The 20,758-nt window shown below is 36.3% G+C and overlaps 2 protein-coding genes and 1 long non-coding RNA gene across 9 annotated transcripts; 2 read left to right on the top strand and 1 right to left on the bottom strand.

Moving 5' to 3' along the window:
- Nucleotides 1–418: 418 nt before the first annotated feature.
- On the top strand, nt 419–12,958 carry LOC103983730 (replication factor C subunit 5). Of its 7 annotated transcripts, none has more exons than XM_065151203.1 (12): nt 419–704; nt 815–925; nt 1,039–1,071; nt 1,384–1,552; nt 3,165–3,346; nt 5,320–5,456; nt 5,624–5,722; nt 7,709–7,778; nt 7,854–7,928; nt 10,401–10,446; nt 12,176–12,276; nt 12,375–12,958. In XM_065151203.1, the coding sequence occupies exons 2-11, from the start codon at nt 884–886 to the stop codon at nt 12,220–12,222; spliced, it is 900 nt and encodes a 299-aa protein (XP_065007275.1). In that variant the 5' UTR covers nt 419–704; nt 815–883; the 3' UTR covers nt 12,223–12,276; nt 12,375–12,958. The 7 variants fall into 7 exon arrangements, with proteins under 7 accessions (XP_065007275.1, XP_065007274.1, XP_065007273.1 ...); XM_065151202.1 differs by having other exon boundaries at nt 12,365–12,958; XM_065151201.1 differs by having other exon boundaries at nt 12,164–12,276.
- Nucleotides 12,959–14,500: 1,542 nt separating this feature from the next.
- On the bottom strand, nt 14,501–15,061 carry LOC135639124 (uncharacterized). Its single transcript, XM_065152899.1, has one exon. The coding sequence runs from the start codon at nt 15,059–15,061 to the stop codon at nt 14,501–14,503; it is 561 nt and encodes a 186-aa protein (XP_065008971.1).
- A 4,508-nt stretch (nt 15,062–19,569) lies between these two features.
- Nucleotides 19,570–20,758, top strand: LOC135638190 (uncharacterized). Its single transcript, XR_010496552.1, has 3 exons — nt 19,570–19,641; nt 19,717–19,791; nt 20,548–20,758. It is a non-coding gene; the product is annotated as an uncharacterized LOC135638190 (long non-coding RNA).

Raw genomic sequence — 20,758 nt, 5'->3', positions numbered from 1 at the left:
CAATTAAACTTTTGGTGGTGGATAGTTTATTTCATGAAGCTATTGTTCTATAGAACAAGCAAGAAAAAGGTGGCCGGCACTTATTTCCCAGCACAGTGCTTGGCATTCTCGAGTGATTTGTAGCAATTGCTGGCAACCGAAGTTTAAGTTAAATGCAATTTACATAAAATTAGTTGTCATGTGATCGGTGTTTAAGATTCTGCTGAACAAAAATTTACTATTTGTTCTCTATGCGCACCAAGAAACAAGAACAACATAAATCACGATCCCAATGCTTTCAACAAGAAGCATCTTATTACTCGTATGGTGGGTGCACTTAATAGTTGTTAGAAATGATTTGGAAGAAACGCTCAAACTTAAATCAGAACCATCGATTCTAAAATTGTTCTTTATCGATTTGATTTCGATTATTCTTTAGCGTATGGACCAATTTACCGCAGCTTCCCCATAGGCTGGTGGAAATTCGGGTCAATTGGGCCCATGGGTTGGCTGGTGGCCCATTACTGTCTCCGCTGCCTATATAAAATCTGATCCGGCCCCTTTTTTCCCGCCACTCCTCTTACACTGTACCCCAGTCGCTCCTCCGATTCCTCCTCCTCCTCCTCCGGCTCCCGGCGACGAGGCTGTGGGTCGACAAGTACCGGCCGAGAGCTTTAGACAAGATCATCGCCCACGAGGAAATCGCCCAGAACCTGAAGAAATTGGTGAGATCTCCTAAAACTCTTCGTCTAGGGTTTTGGTTGCTTTCCTTCTTGCTTGTTTTGGTTGTGCCTGCGGGATGTAGGTGATCTTTGTGTGGTGGATCCGTTGGTAGGTGTCGGAGCATGACTGCCCCCATCTCCTCGTCTATGGGCCGACTGGTTCCGGCAAGAAAACCCTAGTCATGGCCCTTCTTAAGCAAATGTTTGGCCCTGGGGCTGAAAAGGTATCTTCACACCACTGTTTATTTTCCTTCCTCTTGTGGTTAGATGTTCTTATTTCTTTGTTTTTAATCTGGTTGTGTTTCTTTTTCTCATTTCTTTCTGTTGGCGATTGCAGGTGAAATTGGAGAACAAGATGTGGAAGATCGATGTAAGTTGAAGCTCATGATCTCCTTTTCTTGGGTTACTTAATTCTTCCAATGATACGGGCTTTAGTGATGAACAAACTTCATGGGCGATGTGAGAATTCCTGTAGCAGACTTTGCCCCCCCCAAAGTAGGACTTGGGCCTCTTTGCCACAGTTGGCTGCCGTCTTGATTTCTTGCTTTAGAAATTCAGTTTATTTCTTTACTTTAGGGATTGCCGGTTTTCTTCACAAACATAGAAAATTTGGAGTCCCTTCCTATTATGAGGCACTCACTGAGGCTGATGGGATCTTTCACTAAGTCGATTTTCTGTGCAGGCTGGTACACGAATGATAGAGCTGGTGTTGACGATGTTATCGAGCACACATCATGTTGAGATGAATCCCAGCGATGCAGGTTTCCAGGATAGGTATATTGTTCAGGAGATTATCAAGGAAATGGCAAGAAACAGACCTGTGGATACTAAAGGCAAAAAAGGGTTCAAAGGTAATTACCCTTTAGTTACATGGGGTTTGTTTTCCTTTTGTTTTATCTAATGTTGGGAGATTCCCAGATGGCCTTTGCATTTCAGAAACCATATTTATCTAAGCTATAATGAGTTTCACTTTATGCTATTTCTGTTATACTGGGCATGTAAGGTTATAACTAGGGACTGATGCAATTAACTTGAGCATATAATGTAAAATGCACAACGTCATAATCACTAACCAATGGTTCTGAGTTCAGTGTACTAATATGTAGATTGTAATAATGACACCTATGATTATTTCATGTGGCCTGCCATAGACCAAGATTTTGCATTGTGTTCTTTTTGAGGATGTGGTCACTTTCTAAACATGGATTTTCTTAACGAGCTACCTCGTTTTCCTGCATAAAGTTGAAACGGAACCTTTGAAAGTCGATTTGAAACATCAAGTACTTCACTTGGAAGATGCTCCGCATCCTCCTATGCACAGTAGATTGTGATGTTATGGCCTTTTCAATTTTAGTTGCCACAAGAGTCTCACAACCAACGCTAGGCATATTCCAAAATATGTTTACACAGTTTATGCCCATGGTGGGATGATAATATTTTCACTTAATGTTAATTTACTTTGAAAATGTTGAAGATCCTTTGTATGGTTCAATGCTTCTTTAATAGATAGTTCGTAACTTTTAACTGCATGGTGCTGGTAGGCTGGTAATTCAGGTATATGCATAAAGGAATAGAAGAATATATACTGTTCTATCTAATGATCATGCTATCTTAATTCCTTTAGGATGAAACTGTCTTTGTCACTTGATAAATCAAGTTGGCATTATTAACGGCACTCAAACAATCTATGTCTGCAAATCTAAAGTCTGTGGCTCCTGTTATCATTGGAACATGTAAAAAGTCCTACATCATGGAAAACTACTGAACATCAAGTTCAAAATGCTATAGTTAAGGGCTGTTACACAAGTTGTTGATATAAAATCATCTTGTCGGGTCATATGGTTTACTTTAGTCGTACCATAAGCTAGAAATTTTAGGCTTATATACAGATATGTGTAAAACAGCCAAAACTTGATGAGAAAAAAATGACCATTAAATTCCTTGACTTATTGCTGGGTAAGGGTAAAGTATTCTTTTGGAATCTCCTGAGGTTAACTACTGTGAATCACGTGGTTAACTCACTCTCTTTCAGAATGGAAATTTGTGGTTGAAAGAATCCCTGAATGAAATCTGTGGTCCAAACTGACTTTATCTTTGGGGTTAGTTAACTTTATTCAACTCAGAAGCCTGAGATAAAACCTAATTTGACCTCAATTGATTTTACCTGATGAGATCAACTATTATGGTGCATCCCTATTGGTCAGGTATTATTGTCTTGTATCAGCTTCTGATTCAACTGTTCTTGTCACAACGGGCCTCAGCTTGGTAAGAAGCAGGACATGCACCTATACCAAGTTAATGGAATTTGTTGCAAATTCATTCCTTGCGATAGGCCTGCACTAATATCTATGCCTATTAATATCTCTACCCCTTATGAGCCATCTTAAGTTTGGTAAACTTTTTCTTAGAATTTCTGGAATAAGTCTACTGATCAAGGTATTGATACGGTTTCCTAACTGGCAGTATTGGTGCTGAATGAAGTTGACAAGCTGTCAAGAGAAGGTCAACATTCTCTCCGTAGAACAATGGAAAAGTATAGTGCATCATGCAGGCTAATCTTGTGCTGCAACAGCTCATCAAAAGTAACGGAGGCTGTCAGGTCTCGCTGTCTGAACATTCGAGTGAATGCACCTACTGAAGAGCAGGTTGGTACCTGGATTGGGATGAACATAACTGCATCTCATTGGATCTTAGATCTCTGTGGATGTGTTTATTTAGTCTGTTTCTCTAGCTCTGTGGTTAGGAATACATAACTTTCTATGCTAATGTCTTTTGTATTCTTCGAGAGCTGGCTTTATGAAACAAAATAAATAAGAGATCTTTATACTAAACATTGTCACAATGAAATGCACAAACCCGGGTTTGCAGAGTGAAAAGCAATCTCCAGTTCTTGCAAAACATAATTCTGTAATAAAATCCACATGGAACAAGGTCAAATGCTCTGTGCATGGATAGTTCAGTTGACAATTTGATGTAGCCACTTAATGTTTTTTTGTCTTATTTGTATAGCTCTTTTTGTCTGTAGTGTGATGGCAACTTCATAAATGGTTATTTATGAGTTAGTTTTTATGTTCATCTATATATTTTACATTCAATAACTGTGAACTAACTTCTAACATTTAGTTCTGGTGTATTTTTTCATTCATATGCGATCAGTGAGTAACATATTTGGTTAGTTAATTTGGACTTAAACAAGGTTGCCGTTGTCATGTGAAATTTGGATCAAATGTTTTTTTGTGAGGATTATTTTTCAGATAATTGGTAGTTGTATTTAATTTAGTTAGATGGCTGACTTATCAATATCTTCAAAAGATACAGATGCTGCCTACTTGGATATGCGATTCCAAGTTGAATCGTTTGTCTTGTCGAACTTTCTTGTGGAGTCTAACATGCCCAAAGGAAAATAGGCTTCGAGTGTAACAAGTTCATAAAGACTGATAGATGAGGCATGTAGTGGTGCATTTGATAGACTAAATTTGAAACTATGGTAGAATCTGGTGGAGATGGTGTAGGAAAGAAGAAACAACAGTATTATTATTATTATTATTATTTTTTTTTCTACTTTGATCGACCCCTTAATTCCTTGAACATCTTTTATGGGCTTTCTGTGGGGTGTTTTGTGGCGTTGGGGAGAGGTGAGATGTAGATTGGGATAAATGGGACAAGTTCACAAACACTAGCACACTGAGAGTACGACTATTGTTTCAGGATTTGAAAGAAGAATATCTACTTCTTGATGTTTTTGAATTATTATAAATATTACATTCAAATTGGCTTTTATCATGCATTTCTCTAAATGGACTAGCCTAAGCATGGACTGATGTGGAGATTCACTTGTAGGAAGTAGCAGCCCCTCAATTTCAGGAAGTGACTTAGTTCTTAGGCTGTGCGTATATCTAGGTGCTTTTATCATTATGATTACATAATCATTTAGGTACTTCATGCAATTAGTAGAAATGTATTTTCGTATGATAAATTCCTATGGCAAAAGTCATCAAACAGAAATTATCATGCTACATTTATAATAACTTGTTGACCTAGATTTCCTTCAGATGGAAGCTATGTAAGCAGCAGTTAGATAATAAATTATTGTTTGACATGATTACATTGGATTAAACTGTCATTTGCTTATGTCAAATGTTGGCTCATGATCATCACTAATTTTCTTTTTTCAGCCAAGTAGTGTCACTGAATACCCATTCAATAATTGAGTGGTAGTCCATTTTTTTCAATTATTAAATGCCATGTTATTCTACAAGTAAATGAGTTTGACATGGCTAAAATTTTTTATCAGTTTCATATAATTGGATCGATGGATCAAATAATATCATGATATGATATCCTGGTGCAGTTGTATTTTAACTAAGATATACAGTTCTTTGGATGTCAGATTGCTTGTGTTTCTAGGCAGATGCTTTCAGACGTATAGATACTTGAAATTGCATCTTGAATATATCATGGTAAATTTATCGTATTTTGTTATAAACTTCACTTACATGTATGTCTTTTATCGGTTAGTGCCCAGCATGCTTATGTTTGTTAGTCTTGGGTCCTATATTTTATTGGTCAATTTCCAGTCTTCCATAATTTAAAAATCTTGCATGTTATATTCAATTAGATTATCAAAGTATTGGAGTTCATTGGCAAGAAGGAAAACCTGCAACTTCCACCTGGATTCACAGCACGTATAGCAGCTCAATCAAACCGTAATTTAAGAAGAGCAATATTGTCTTTTGAGACCTGTCGAGTGCAGCAGTAAGCTCTTTAGCATGTAATCCATACAATAATTCCATGCAAGTTATACATCAGATATCTGTCTACTGAATACCTATGCTCGTCTTAGTTGATTATAGGATTTATACAACACTTGCATCCTATTGCCTTCAGTTGACTAATTTTAGAATTGCATGTTTCTGCTATAGGTATCCATTCACCATAAACCAGGCATTGCCACCCTTGGATTGGGAACAATATGTTTCTGAAATAGCATCTGATATAATGAAGGAACAGAGTCCTAAAAGGTCTGTTTTTTTTCTTCATTGGTTCTCTACATTTTGTGAACGGGAAACTTAGCTTTTTATTTGTTCTTCTCATTAGCATCTCGTTATAGACTCCTCTTTCCATTTTTTGTGCAGAAATATACTTCATTGGTTCTCTACTTTATGAATGATATAATTCGGTGCCTACTGAAATTAATAGGATGAATACAACAAGTACTATTTTGTTCTAGCCCTAGAAATTTGGCTCATTGCTCATCAGAATATTATGTATGCAAATATATCTCCATGACATGATTATGCTAGCCTATCAATTTTTTCCCTTCAAACCAAGGTTCTGAATATCGTACCGTATCGATGTATCGATCAGTTGTCGGTATAGTATGTACCGAGCTGTATTGAGCGTACCAACATATGGTATACTAAGGTGTTCCGATGTACCCGCCTCTATTGGTCCTCTATCAGATCGGTATGTACCACTCGTACCGAGCGGTATAGTACGATATTGCAAACCAAGCTTCAAACCAACTAATGCTAAAATGAGCAATTATGTAGTAGTAATATACAAATAATTACACTTTTGAACAAGGAACAACAAGGAGAAAATAGATAAATTACATAGATTACTTAGCTCACTTGAAAACATGAAAAAAGTATTAAATTATTATGGCTGAACAAATTTGTATGTTATTTGTTTCAATAATTATCAGAATGCTTTCTCAAGGCCTAAAGTCTCCTCAGGTTCTTAATACTAATTGGATCAATGTGTGGTGACCAGTATCTACTAGTCCAACTAGGGACCATAATCAGATGATATAGCTTGGTGATTGGTATTCATTTTTTTTAATTTTTTTCAATGAAGCTGGATCGTACAGATTGGTAGATTGCCAAATGTACTCATACCACACTGATCTGATACATTATAATAGTATCGGGCTGCTTTGTTCACCCTGTTGTATTAGAAAGTGAGCTTGCATGATTTCTTACATCTGCATTTCTGTTTCAAGATGTTGCTATGCAATCTGTTGGACCTAATTTTATAACATAGTCTCACATATTTTCATTACAGTTGTTTAAAGTTTCTTATCATATAGATTCAATCTGAAATCAACTTTCCTTTTTTGCCAATTTATCCTTAAAAATTAAGGAAATCATGTTAATAAACCTATGCCATGCTAAAAACTTCCATATTTCATTTTTTTCCATTGCTCTTTGGCAAATACTTCTGAACTGTGATAGTGCACAAGTTCTTCTCAACCTTTTGAAGTCGGAGCTTGTGTCTATGCAGTTACTATCGTGCCTCTAGTGACAATTATTTTCTAGTTAATACTTATCAATTCCATTCATCTATCCTGGTTCACAAGTCAAAGTGCATCCAACAGGGTTTATTTTGCTGCCCGCCAACTAGCTGTAGTTTAGAATAAAATCCACTCGTCTAACTTTGCTTGGACCAGTATTCAGCATGTATTTAGAAGGTTTTTTATGATAGGTTGAAGGCCAGTTTTGAAATTAGTCTTAGAACTTACAGATGCCCTGTTTGGTTGGAGTCGTTTTTACTGCCATAAGTCGCTGTGGGAAAAGTATTGGGCTTGTGTCCCTTATATTGCCATAGCAGTAGTACAAGACTCATAATAACATTACGTAATTATATAAAGGAGTCGAGAAATTTTTTCCATCTTGACCAATGTTCAAAGAAATCACTGGAAAGACTTAGTCAAGCCTTGAAGCTGTTCTATGAATCCTACAACAACCATCATGATCTATTTTCTCTTTGAAGGCTGGATGTATTCTGATAGATTTAGCCTATTTTCAAGTAACTACCAGTTAGTGATATTGCTGGGTTGGATTCCCTTGTTTCTATGCAATTTCAATCATATGATCACTTCTGTGAACTCTTTTTATGCATAGTTGTCATTGTTCTATCACTACCATCCAGTAGCTTATACTTCTTCACCCTATGACAGTGACAATCCTCCGTTTATTTATTTTTTTCTCTTTATATATTTGCAGGTTATTTTCAGTGCGTGGAAAAATATATGAGCTTCTCGTTAACTGTATCCCTCCTGAAATCATTTTAAAGGTGAAAGATACTACATTATCTTTGTTCTTTGGGATTAAACTTTCTAATGTAATTATCTTGCTTCTTCTTTCGCAGAAGTTGCTGTCAGAATTATTGAAGAAATTGGACTCAGAATTTAAGCATGAAGTTTGTCATTGGGCTGCATATTATGTAAGTGTATTGTAGTAACATGAACTATTACATTCCTGTTATTTGCACATTTCTCTGCTACAGAGCTTTTTATCCTCGATTATTATTATCATTTAGTTGTTCAGTTCACGTGTAACTCTGAGTAAATTTCCCTTGGTTCATTGACCAACCCTGTCTAGGTCAGGTGGCCTTGGGTTGGGGTGGTTCAGGTCAGAACAATAGAAAGCCATGATGACAATTGGTGGTCAGAATAATGGAGGTCCAACAAAGACGAAATGAGTTAAGAGAGATGAAAGAAGATATTTGTTCTAATTATTGAAGATTTTAAACAACATTTGTAAGTAACACTCACTACAAATGATCAGTACATCCCCATTTCTATTTGAGTCTCTTAGAAATCGGGATGTAACATGATTTTACCACTGGGTGTATCTTCGTGCTAATGATTAGTGAGATTATTTTTTCGTTTTTATTTATTTTCTCTGTCCTCGCAGCCTTGTGCAGATGGATCATTTGTTCTAATTAAGAGAGATGAAAGAAGACGAAATGAGTTAAAAGAGATGAAAGAAGACATTTGTTCTAATTATTGAAGATTTTAAACAACATTTGTAGGTAACACTCACTACAAATGGGATTAAAGAAATTGTAGAAGATAGTGAGGGGTATCTATTTGAGTCTCTTAGAAATGGGGATGTACTGATCAAGTCTGAGTTTTAGTATCTACAATGCGGTGTATGATTCCGCCACGTCATGGCTTGGCTTAACTTGGTCAGACTTGGGCAACTCTAGCCATCTATGTTATTTTGGCAATTCAAGTAGAGGAAGAGGCACAATCCTTGAAGGCAAGGTCTGTTGCTGGAAACTTGTATTATTTATAGGAGAAAGAAGCTTTAAGAAGGCTGGGTGTTTACAGAAACGTTCAAGCATCTAAACATTGTTGACTACATTGAGCAGCTTTAAGAAGTAGATGTGCTGACGTTTGAATTGTGAACCTTGACCTTCTCCTCATGAATTTCGTGGACATTGGGTCTTACTATGTTTTGCTTTAAACAAGATATATGTATAGTGCAAAGTTGGTTTTATGTCTTTCTTTGCAGATGTATAAGGTGTTAAAGAGGTCTTTTTTTATAGATGTATAAATAATGCTATAAAGAAAATGGTCCCTTCTACTTTGCCACTATTGCTGCTGCTAGTTCACGGTGCATCTGGTAACCTTCCATTCCATTCCAAAATGAGTCCCTCCTTGAACAAAATTTATTTTGTCTATAATAGACAAGTAATGGTGATCATCCTTTAATCCACTATCAAAACTCTTCCTGATCACATGCACAAAAGTGTGGAGACATGAGAAATACTATGAAACATGTCAAACTACGGACATGATGGCGTCCAGTGCTGAGTCATTGACTTTTTTATTCTAGAGAAGATATAGTCCTAAATTATTAAATATCAGCAGCCAGTTGGCCATTTGAAGCAACATGATACTTTTTGTACCATCATGTTTTACCTAAATTACTCACTTTTCATGGTGGTTTTAAATACTGGGTACCCTATCTGAATCGATTGTTTGCTGGACTAGTACCACTGAACCAAAGCACACTCTGTTGGTATGCACCACGATACCAAAAGGGAGGAGGAACGAAGGAGGTGGAGGGTTATTAGGCGGGCCAGTAGCGGTAGGCATCACAAGCAATGGGCAGGCACCACGGATGGGAGGTTGATTTAACCCTAAATAAAAAGAGAGAAGACTAAACTGAGGTTACCACAAGGTTTTAGAGGGTTACCAGGTGATGACACCTGTTCTGGACCCAAGCCGAGCTTTCAGTTTGCATTGGCTTTAGCAGTTCATTAAGTCTCTGCGTGTGTTGCTTTAATAAATAGATTTCAATGTCCAAATCCTTGGGGTGGTGTTAGCCAGGAATTTGACCTGTGTCCTCTAGATTGGGGATGATGCCTTCTAAATTTTATGCACAAAAAAAGAACAAATTAAAATTTTTTGAACTTCGACAATTAAATGGATGCTTATAAAGTATCATAATGTTCGTCAAAAAGGGTCAATCTGTTGGATTTGGTAATGGCATGCATTCTTTGAGTGAAAACATAGTCATAATGGGACTAAATCAGGTTTGCACCTTAATAATCATACCAGTCTCAGTGAGAACTTGTTAGGCCTCATTCAGAGTAGACTAATTCTACATTGATGATGACAAGGCATGTTCATAGTAAGTGATGGTAAATTGTAGCGTTTGAGCAACACTTTGCTAATTTATTCTTTAAATTCACTGTATTAGAGGATAGAATGGAAACGGACGAGTCACATGATCAATCATGAAATGTGTATTCCACTCTTCAACAAAAGTTTCTTCCACGAAACTATTCAGCTTCAATTCCTTCTTCACATAAGACATCCCACATCTTTCTTTTGTGTCTTCTTGTAGGGATGCCTAGATTTTTATTTAATTTTTTGTCAACCTAAGTATAAATTTCATGCAGGAGCACAGGATGCGTTTTGGACAAAAGGTCATCTTTCATATTGAAGGTACTTTTATCTTCCTTTTATGTAATAACTACTCCATATTGAAGGTGCTTTATGTTTTTGTTCTGCAATAATGTAGAAGGTACCTATTTCTTCCCTACGTGCAATAATTATTTGCATCTGAAACATTCAATTTTGGGTTCAAAAATATTTTTTATGCTTTCTTCCGGTAGACACGGGTGCTAAGCAACTGTTCCTCTTTTGGTGCATTGCTGCTATGCATCCTACAATTGAGGATACAATATTCTTTTCCAATACCTGGTTTGTTTTGTAAAATCTAGTTACATATTAAATCTAACAAATGCATGTCATAAAATTATTCAAAAAGATCTACTGATCTTTTTTTTTTAATAGGAAAAGTAATCATTGTATTCTGTTACTTAGAACATACAGTGACTTCATGCATTTCAACAGTGCTTCTGTTTCTCATTGCTATTTTGCATCTAAGATTAAAATTAGGAACAAACTCATGTATTTTAAGATTTTTTTCTGTGTTCAATAAGCTACATTATTATCGTTATCTGGAGAATTCAGAATTTGGTGGTCTGGTGAGCTGCTTGAAGGAGGTTGTGCATGATAGCAAGATAGTCAAACCAAATTTAGAAAGATCATGCTGCATGGTAGCATGCCAGCTCAAAAAAAAACTTGAATCAATACTCTGAACCATAATAATCATCCTCAATCACGCCATCACATTTTACTGAACATAAGTCCACAAGTCCTCTTTCCACAAGAGGCATGTATTTGTGAATTCCAGGTGATATTTGCTCGCCTCTATCCTTTTCTTTCCTTTGACCCAGCAGATAAAAACAATAAAACATGAAAACAAAAACTCGTATCAGTTGGAAGATTCACCCTTGCCGAACATAACCATGGAAACAGCTATCTGAAGTTGGAATATGTTCTTCTCTTAGTTGTTTTACAAACATATTGAGAGATGTTGCTCATTCATCTAACAGTTATGCTCAGTAGTCATGCAGGGTTTGTAGAGCCAACTTTTAGTTAGCCAAAGTTGGCTCCTTTTTAGCATTATTTTAGGTCAAGAAATGGAACGACCTCAAAAGATGTATTACATCAAACAACTAGAATTGTATGGTATGTTTTAAAAGAAATTATGCCTTATAAAGGTGAGGGATATATCAAAGGTTAAGTAGGCATGCATGTAATGTTTAAGAAAACATATGGCATGAAAAGGTGAAGGATACAATTCTTTTGATGACCAAAGGCTAAGTAGTGTAGGAATGACATTTGTAAGCTGTGCAGTACTGTTATAGATATATTATTTGAGAATAATCTTTGCCATCTATAGGAACATGTGAATTCAGATGTTTGAGTAGCATCGTTTCATGGTTCTTGAAGTTGTTCAACCCAGGAACTACCCCTCAACACCAAATCAGTTACTCTATTGCTTTCAAGTGTCTTGTCAATGGTGTTCTGAATGACAGACATTTTATCTACCTCTTTAGTTGACTTAATGTAGCTTTGCTGCTGAGTAGTGTATTGGTGAATGAGATGATCTTTTCTTGTAAATCTGCAATCTGCCATTGAACAAACCACAACACCATGATTTTTAAATGTTGGTGGCTAAATATATCTGATGTGTAACTTGTTTTGATCGTGTAAAATCATGGCAAGGTTGCAGTTACGTTCTTTACTTTGAGATACCCTATTAGAAGTGATCATTGCTTGTTTTTATGCTACGATATGCTATTTTCACCAGCATTTGTTGCAGAGTTCATGAGTATCTACAAGGTTTTCGTTATTGCAACATTTGGTTAAACAAACCCGAGGGGAATGGACCCTCCAAATATCCAAACCTAAAAATTGTCAAAGGTAACACGATTTTACCACTGGGTGTATCTTCGTGCTAATGATTAGTGAGATTATTTTTGGTTTTTATTTATTTTCTCTGACCTCGCAGCCTTGTGCAGATGGAGCATTTGTTCTAATTAAGAGAGATGAAAGAAGACGAAATGAGTTAAGAGAGATGAAAGAAGACATTTGTTCTAATTATTGAAGATTTTAAACAACATTTGTAAGTAACACTGACTACAAATGGGATTTTAAAGAAATTGTAGAAGATAGTGAGGGGTATCTATTTGAGTCTCTTAGAAATGGGGGGATGTACTGATCAAGTCTGAGTTTTAGTATCTACAATGCGGTGTATGATTCCGCCACGTCATGGCTTGGCTGAACTTGGTCAGACTTGGGCAACTCTAGCCATCTATGTTGATTTTGGCAATTCAAGTAGAGGAAGAGGCACAATCCTTGAAGGCAAGGTCTGTGGCTGGAAACTTGTATTATTTATTAGGAGAAAGAAGCTTTAAGAAGGCTGGGTGTTTACAGAAACGTTCAAGCATCTAAACATTGTTGACTACATTGAGCAACTTTAAGAAGTAGATGTGCTGACGTTTGAATTGTGAACCTTGACCTTCTCCTCATGAATTTCGTGGACATTGGGTCTTACTATGTTTTGCCTTAAACAAGTTATATGTATAGTGCAAAGTTGGTTTTATGTCTTTCTTTGCAGATGGATAAGGTGTTAAAGAGGTCTTTTTTTATAGATGTATAAATAATGCTATAAAGAAAATGGTCCCTTCTACTTTGCCACTATTGCTGCTGCTAGTTCACGGTGTATCTGGTAACCTTCCATTCCATTCCATTCCAAAATGAGTCCCTACTTGAACAAAATTTATTTTGTCTATAATAGACAAGTAATGGTGATCATCCTTTAATCCACTATCGAAACACTTCCTGATCACATGCACAAAAGTGTGGAGACATGAGAAATACTATGAAACATGTCAAACTACGGACATGATGGCGTCCAGTGCTGAGTCATTGACTTTTTTATTCTAGAGAAGATATGGTCATACATTATTAAATATCAACAGCGAGTTGGCCATTTTAAGCAACGTGATACTTTTTGTAACATCATGTTTTACCTAAATTGCTCACTTTTTGTCCAAGAATAAAAAAAAAAAAAAAAATTCATGTGACTCAAAAAATTAAATAAAATTCTAGAGGACACAAAAATTAAATCCAATTATATATATATAAAAAAGCCTTTTATATTTAGGTTGGCAAAAATTAAATAATGGGCCACTAGCCCATGGGCCCAATTGACCTCGAATCTCCAACTTGTGGGCTTGAAGGAAGCTTCGGTAACATGGTAGACTTGTACATACGCTTAAAGAATAATCGAAATCAAATCGATAAAGAACAATTTTAGAATCGTTGGTTCTGATTTAAGTTTGAGCGTTTCTTCCGAATCATTTCTAACAACTATTAAGTGCACCCACCATACGAGTAGTAATAACAAACTATTAAAAGCAATGCCTCCAGCCCATCGGAGACAGAATTGGGCCTCCAACTTGTGGGCTTGAAGGAAGCTGCGGTAAAATGGTAGACTTTAAAGTGCATACGCTTAAAGCATAATCGAAATAAAATCGACAAAGAATAATTTTAGAATCGATGGTTCTGATTTAAGTTTGAGCGTTTCAGTAGTAATAAGATGCTTATTGTTGAAAGCATTGGGATTGGGATTTATGTTGTTCTTGTTTCTTGGTGTGCATAGCGAACAAATAGTAAAATTTTGTTCAGCAGAATCTTAAACACCAATCGATCACATGACTATATAAATTGCATTAACTTAAACTTCGATTGCGAGCAATTGCTGCCAATCACTCGAGAATGCCAGTGCACCCGAAAATACTCTCTTGTAAATTGTACACATCAATTTAATCAAGTCGATAGAAGTTCTACGACTAATACACTTAATATAAAAGGAGTCCATACAAATTGAATTCAGGAGAATACAGAGAGTATACTTAATATAAAAGGAGTCCATACAAACACCTAAAAGATATTTCAATTTTTAACACAAACTCTTCAAATTTTGAACATCACCCAATTTATTAAAACGAGTCAATACAAACACCCAAGGATTTTTCAAACTCTTAAAATTTTTAACATCACACAAGCAAAGTTTTTCCTATTTTCAACACTGACACTTCAAATTATTAACATCACCCAGTCAAACTCACACGCCAACTGTCTACTCTGTCTCCTCCCTCCTCTTCAGCACTGCGATGCTACATGCAGCAGCAGCAGGAGGAGGAGGAGGAGGAGGCAGCTGCGTCGGTGGCCGCCACGACTGTGGAAGAGGAACAGGGGCCACCCCGATGGCTTCGACGCGCCACAGAAAGCGACGTCGTATACCGAGGATCGACCGGTAGTCGACCGTCACCGGTTCGCGCCACGTCAAGTTGACAGAGTCGGCCCGGAGGAACTGATTGAAGACGCACCTGAGCCGGACGTCGGAGTTCTCGCGGAGCGGCTCCCAGTTGACGCCGGGGCCCAAGTCATCCAGCATCACCTTCCTGCCAAAGAATATGCTGTCATCCGTGGGGTGAGGAGCGAGGTAGCGGCCGTAGAAGCTCCTGAGTCGGAGCCGCCGCTGGCCGCTAGCATCGGTGACGATCACGACGGTCCACCGGGCACCGTCACAGAAGCGGTCTGACCGCAGCATCACGCGATGCCAATGCTCATCTACCACCAGGTACGTCCCGTGGCAGCTCTGCAGCCGGACTGTCATCGCGCCCTCGAAGAACTCCATGGCAATAATACTTTGTCATTTTACTTTCCCTTCGATCTCTGTATATGTAGAAGTTACCTTCCCAAAGCTCTGACGATTGCGTGAAGTTGGAAGTAAAATTGTTTGGTCTTTTTTCAATCTCTCTATCTATATACAGATAATTTCATCTTATCTCTATCAATTATACATATAAATATTTTGGAAAAACCAAAATATTACAGAAATTTTGTCAAATTGTCGTTCTATCTACTTTCAACTTCTTCCTGTTTATGTTTTACTATACATTTTGTCAAATGTATAGTAAAAGTGAAGCGTTTAATTCATTTATGATTTCAGTGCTATCTGACTTTTTTTTCTATCTTCCTGTAGAATTTTAAGTGTTGCAAGAAGGTCCCACTTGTATGCTTCTAATTTTTTTGTATCTTCCTTGTATGCTCAAACAACCATGCCAGTGAGAAGAAGGGGAGGATCTTATTGATTAATTTTGAGGATCTTATTGAATAATAGGAATCAGGAATCCTATTATTTTTGGTGTTCTGCATTACTGTCAACCTATGGTGGTTAATGCACTCTATATCTTGATTAATTTCTCAAGTCTCATGGAAGGTTTCTCTTTCTCTTCTTTGTATCAGCAATGTCCTGTATTTCCTGCACTAAACTAGCAGTAGGCCATGGCAGTGAGAAGAAGGGGATAGATTACCTATTTTTTCTTTTTACCACATATACTATTTTGTTTGATTTGACATCATACAAGTTTTTTGATTTGAAAAGAAAAAGAAAGTAACTTTTACTAATTTCTTTGTAATAAGATTTTGATTCCTTCCTCACAAAAATTTTCTTGTCATATCGACAATTAGGTGCTGCAATATATATATATATATATATTGCAGATAGATTACACTTTCTTGTTGGAGTCTAACATGCCCAAAGGAAAATAGGCTTCGAGTGCAACAAGTTCATAAAGACTGATAGATGAGGCATGTAGTGGTGCATTTGACAGACTAAATTTGAAACTATAGTAGAATTTGGTGGAGATGGTGTAGGAAAGAAGAAACAACAGTATTATTATTATTATTATTATTTTTAATTTTTTCTACCTTGATCGACCCCTTAATTCCTTGAACATCTTTTATGGGCTTTCTGTGGGGTGTTTTGTGGCGTTGGGGAGAGGTGAGATGTAGATTGGGATAAATGGGACAAGTTCACAAACACTAGCACACTGAGAGTACGACTATTGTTTCAGGATTTGAAAGAAGAATATCTACTTCTTGATGTTTTTGAATTATTATAAATATTACATTCAAATTGGCTTTTATCATGCATTTCTCTAAATGGACTAGCCTAAGCATGGACTGATGTGGAGATTCACTTGTAGGAAGTAGCAGCCCCTCAATTTCAGGAAGTGACTTAGTTCTTAGGCTGTGCGTATATCTAGGTGCTTTTATCATTATGATTACATAATCATTTAGGTACTTCATGCAATTAGTAGAAATGTATTTTCGTATGATAAATTCCTATGGCAAAAGTCATCAAACAGAAATTATCATGCTACATTTATAATAACTTGTTGACCTAGATTTCCTTCAGATGGAAGCTATGTAAGCAGCAGTTAGATAATAAATTATTGTTTGACATGATTACATTGGATTAAACTGTCATTTGCTTATGTCAAATGTTGGCTCATGATCATCACTAATTTTCTTTTTTCAGCCAAGTAGTGTCACTGAATACCCATTCAATAATTGAGTGGTAGTCCATTTTTTTCAATTATTAAATGCCATGTTATTCTACAAGTAAATGAGTTTGACATGGCTAAAATTTTTTATCAGTTTCATATAATTGGATCGATGGATCAAATAATATCATGATATGATATCCTGGTGCAGTTGTATTTTAACTAAGATATACAGTTCTTTGGATGTCAGATTGCTTGTGTTTCTAGGCAGATGCTTTCAGACGTATAGATACTTGAAATTGCATCTTGAATATATCATGGTAAATTTATCGTATTTTGTTATAAACTTCACTTACATGTATGTCTTTTATCGGTTAGTGCCCAGCATGCTTATGTTTGTTAGTCTTGGGTCCTAGATTTTATTGGTCAATTTCCAGTCTTCCATAATTTAAAAATCTTGCATGTTATATTCAATTAGATTATCAAAGTATTGGAGTTCATTGGCAAGAAGGAAAACCTGCAACTTCCACCTGGATTCACAGCACGTATAGCAGCTCAATCAAACCGTAATTTAAGAAGAGCAATATTGTCTTTTGAGACCTGTCGAGTGCAGCAGTAAGCTCTTTAGCATGTAGTCCGTACAATAATTCTATGCAAGTTATACATCAGATATCTGTCTACTGAATACCTATGCTCGTCTTAGTTGATTATAGGATTTATACAACACTTGCATCCTATTGCCTTCAGTTGACTAATTTTAGAATTGCATGTTTCTGCTATAGGTATCCATTCACCATAAACCAGGCATTGCCACCCTTGGATTGGGAACAATATGGTTCTGAAATAGCATCTGATATAATGAAGGAACAGAGACCTAAAAGGTCTGTTTTTTTTCTTCATTGGTTCTCTACATTTTGTGAACGGGAAGCTTAGCTTTTTATTTGTTCTTCTCATTAGCATCTCGTTATAGACTCCTCTTTCCATTTTTTGTGCAGAAATATACTTCATTGGTTCTCTACTTTATGAATGATATAATTCAGTGCCTACTGAAATTAATAGGATGAAGACAACAAGAACTTTTTTGTTCTAGCCCTAGAAATTTGGCTCATTTCTCATCATAATATTATTTATGCAAATATATCTCCATGACATGATTATGCTAGCCTATCAAAATTTTCCCTTCAAACCAAGGTTCTGAATATCGTACCGTATCGATGTTACTGATCAGTTGTCGGTCGGTATAGTATGTACCGAATTGTATTGAGCGTACCAACATATGGTACACTAAGGTGTACCGATGTATCGCCTGTATCGGTCCTCTATCAGATACCGAGCGGTATAGTACGATATTGCAAACCATGCTTCAAACCAACTAATGCTAAAAAGAGCAATTATGTAATAGTAATATACAAATAATTACACTTTTGAACAAGGAACAACAAGGAGAAAATAGATAAATTACATAGATTACTTAGCTCACTTGAATACATGAAAAAAATATTAAATTATTACGGCTGAACAAATTTGTATGTTATTTGTTTCAATAATTATCAGAATGCTTCCTCAAGGCCTAAAGTCTCTTCAGGTTCTGAATACCAATTGGATCAATGTGTGGTGACCAGTATCTACTAGTCCAACTAGGGACCATAATCAGATGATATAGCTTGGTGATTGGTATTCATTTTTTTTAATTTTTTTCAATGAAGCTGCATCGTACAGATTGGTAGATTGCCAAATGTACTCATACCACACTGATCTGATACATTATAATAGTATCGGGCTGCTTTGTTCACCCTGTTGTATTAGAAAGTGTGCTTGCATGACTTCTTACATCTGCATTTCTGTTTCAAGATGTTGCTATGCAATCTGTTGGACCTAATTTTATAACATAGTCTCACATATTTTCATTACAGTTGTTTAAAGTTTCTTATCATATAGATTCAATCTGAAATCAACTTTCCTTTTTTGCCAATTTATCGTTAAAAATTAAGGAAATCATGTTAATAAACCTATGCCATGCTAAAATCTTCCATATTTCATTTTTTTCCATTGCTCTTTGGCAAATACTTCTGAACTGTGATAGTGCACAAGTTCTTCTCAACCTTTTGAAGTCGGAGCTTGTGTCTATGCAGTTACTATCGTGCCTCTAGTGACAATTATTTTCTAGTTAATACTTATCAATTCCATTCATCTATCCTGGTTCACAAGTCAAAGTGCATCCAACAGGGTTTATTTTGCTGCCCGCCAACTAGCTGTAGTTTAGAATAAAATCCACTCGTCTAACTTTGCTTGGACCAGTATTCAGCATGTATTTAGAAGGTTTTTTATGATAGGTTGAAGGCCAGTTTTGAAATTAGTCTTAGAACTTACAGATGCCTTGTTTGGTTGGAGTCGTTTTTACTGCCATAAGTCGCTGTGGGAAAAGTATTGGGCTTGTGTCCCTTATATTGCCATAGCAGTAGTACAAGACTCAGAATAACATTACGTAATTATATAAAGGAGTCAAGAAATATTTTCCATCTTGACCAATGTTCAAAGAAATCACTGGAAAGACTTAGTCAAGCCTTGAAGCTGTTCTATGAATCCTACAACAACCATCATGATCTATTTTCTCTTTGAAGGCTGGATGTATTCTGATAGATTTAGCCTATTTTCAAGTAACTACCAGTTAGTGATATTGCTGGGTTGGATTCCCTTGTTTCTATGCAATTTCAATCATATGATCACTTCTGTGAACTCTTTTTATGCATAGTTGTCATTGTTCTATCACTACTATCCAGTAGCTTATACTTCTTCACCCTATGACAGTGACAATCCTCCGTTTATTATTTTTTTTTTCTCTTTATATATTTGCAGGTTATTTTCAGTGCGTGGAAAAATATATGAGCTTCTCGTTAACTGTATCCCTCCTGAAATCATTTTGAAGGTGAAAGATGCTACGTTATCTTTGTTCTATGGGATTAAACTTTCTAATGTAATTATCTTGCTTGTTCTTTTGCAGAAGTTGCTGTCAGAATTATTGAAGAAATTGGACTCAGAATTTAAGCATGAAGTTTGTCATTGGGCTGCATATTATGTAAGTGTATTGTAGTAACATGAACTATTACATTCCTGTTATTTGCACATTTCTCTGCTACAGAGCTTTTTATCCTCGATTATTATTATCATTTAGTTGTTCAGTTCACGTGTAACTCTGAGTAAATTTCCCTTGGTTCATTGACCAACCCTGTCTAGGTCAGGTGGCCTTGGGTTGGGGTGGTTCAGGTCAGAGCAATAGAAAGCCATGATGACAATTGGTGGTCAGAATAATGGAGGTCCAACAAAGACGAAATGAGTTAAGAGAGATGAAAGAAGACATTTGTTCTAATTATTGAAGATTTTAAACAACATTTGTAAGTAACACTGACTACAAATGGGATTAAAGAAATTGTAGAAGATGGTGAGGGGTGTCTATTTGAGTCTCTTAGAAATGGGGGGATGTACTGATCAAGTCTGAGTTTTAGTATCTACAATGCGGTGTATGATTCCGCCACGTCATGGCTTGGCTGAACTTGGTCAGACTTGGGCAACTCTAGCCATCTATGTTGATTTTGGCAATTCAAGTAGAGGAAGAGGCACAATCCTTGAAGGCAAGGTCTGTGGCTGGAAACTTGTATTATTTATTAGGAGAAAGAAGCTTTAAGAAGGCTGGGTGTTTACAGAAACTTTCAATCGGTTTTGAATATGTTCATTTTCGATTCTTTTTTTTTTTTATTCGATTTGAACACCCGTAGCCTGTTCATATCTTTAATTATTAGATTTTTGCTTTTTGATTATCTTTTTTTTAATACAGGGCTTAAGCTCATATGCGTAATATAAATGAAGAAAATTATAAAGAAGCTCTTGAAGCCTCATTTAAGGTGTCAATATCTCGAGGAATCAGAAGTTTTTGTGTGAAACATTTATAATTTTATTTATCGAATGAATTATGTAAGTTGTAGCTTTATGGTTCAGTTCTCCTCACCATGGTGTGGATGATATATCTGGTCGAGCTATAAAATGTC

The sequence above is a fragment of the Musa acuminata genome, chromosome BXJ3-5, assembly GCF_036884655.1.
Source record: "Musa acuminata AAA Group cultivar baxijiao chromosome BXJ3-5, Cavendish_Baxijiao_AAA, whole genome shotgun sequence".
NCBI lineage: Eukaryota > Viridiplantae > Streptophyta > Magnoliopsida > Zingiberales > Musaceae > Musa > Musa acuminata.
Note: the sequence above shows the minus strand (reverse complement) of the source record. Positions and strands in the feature narration are given on the sequence as shown.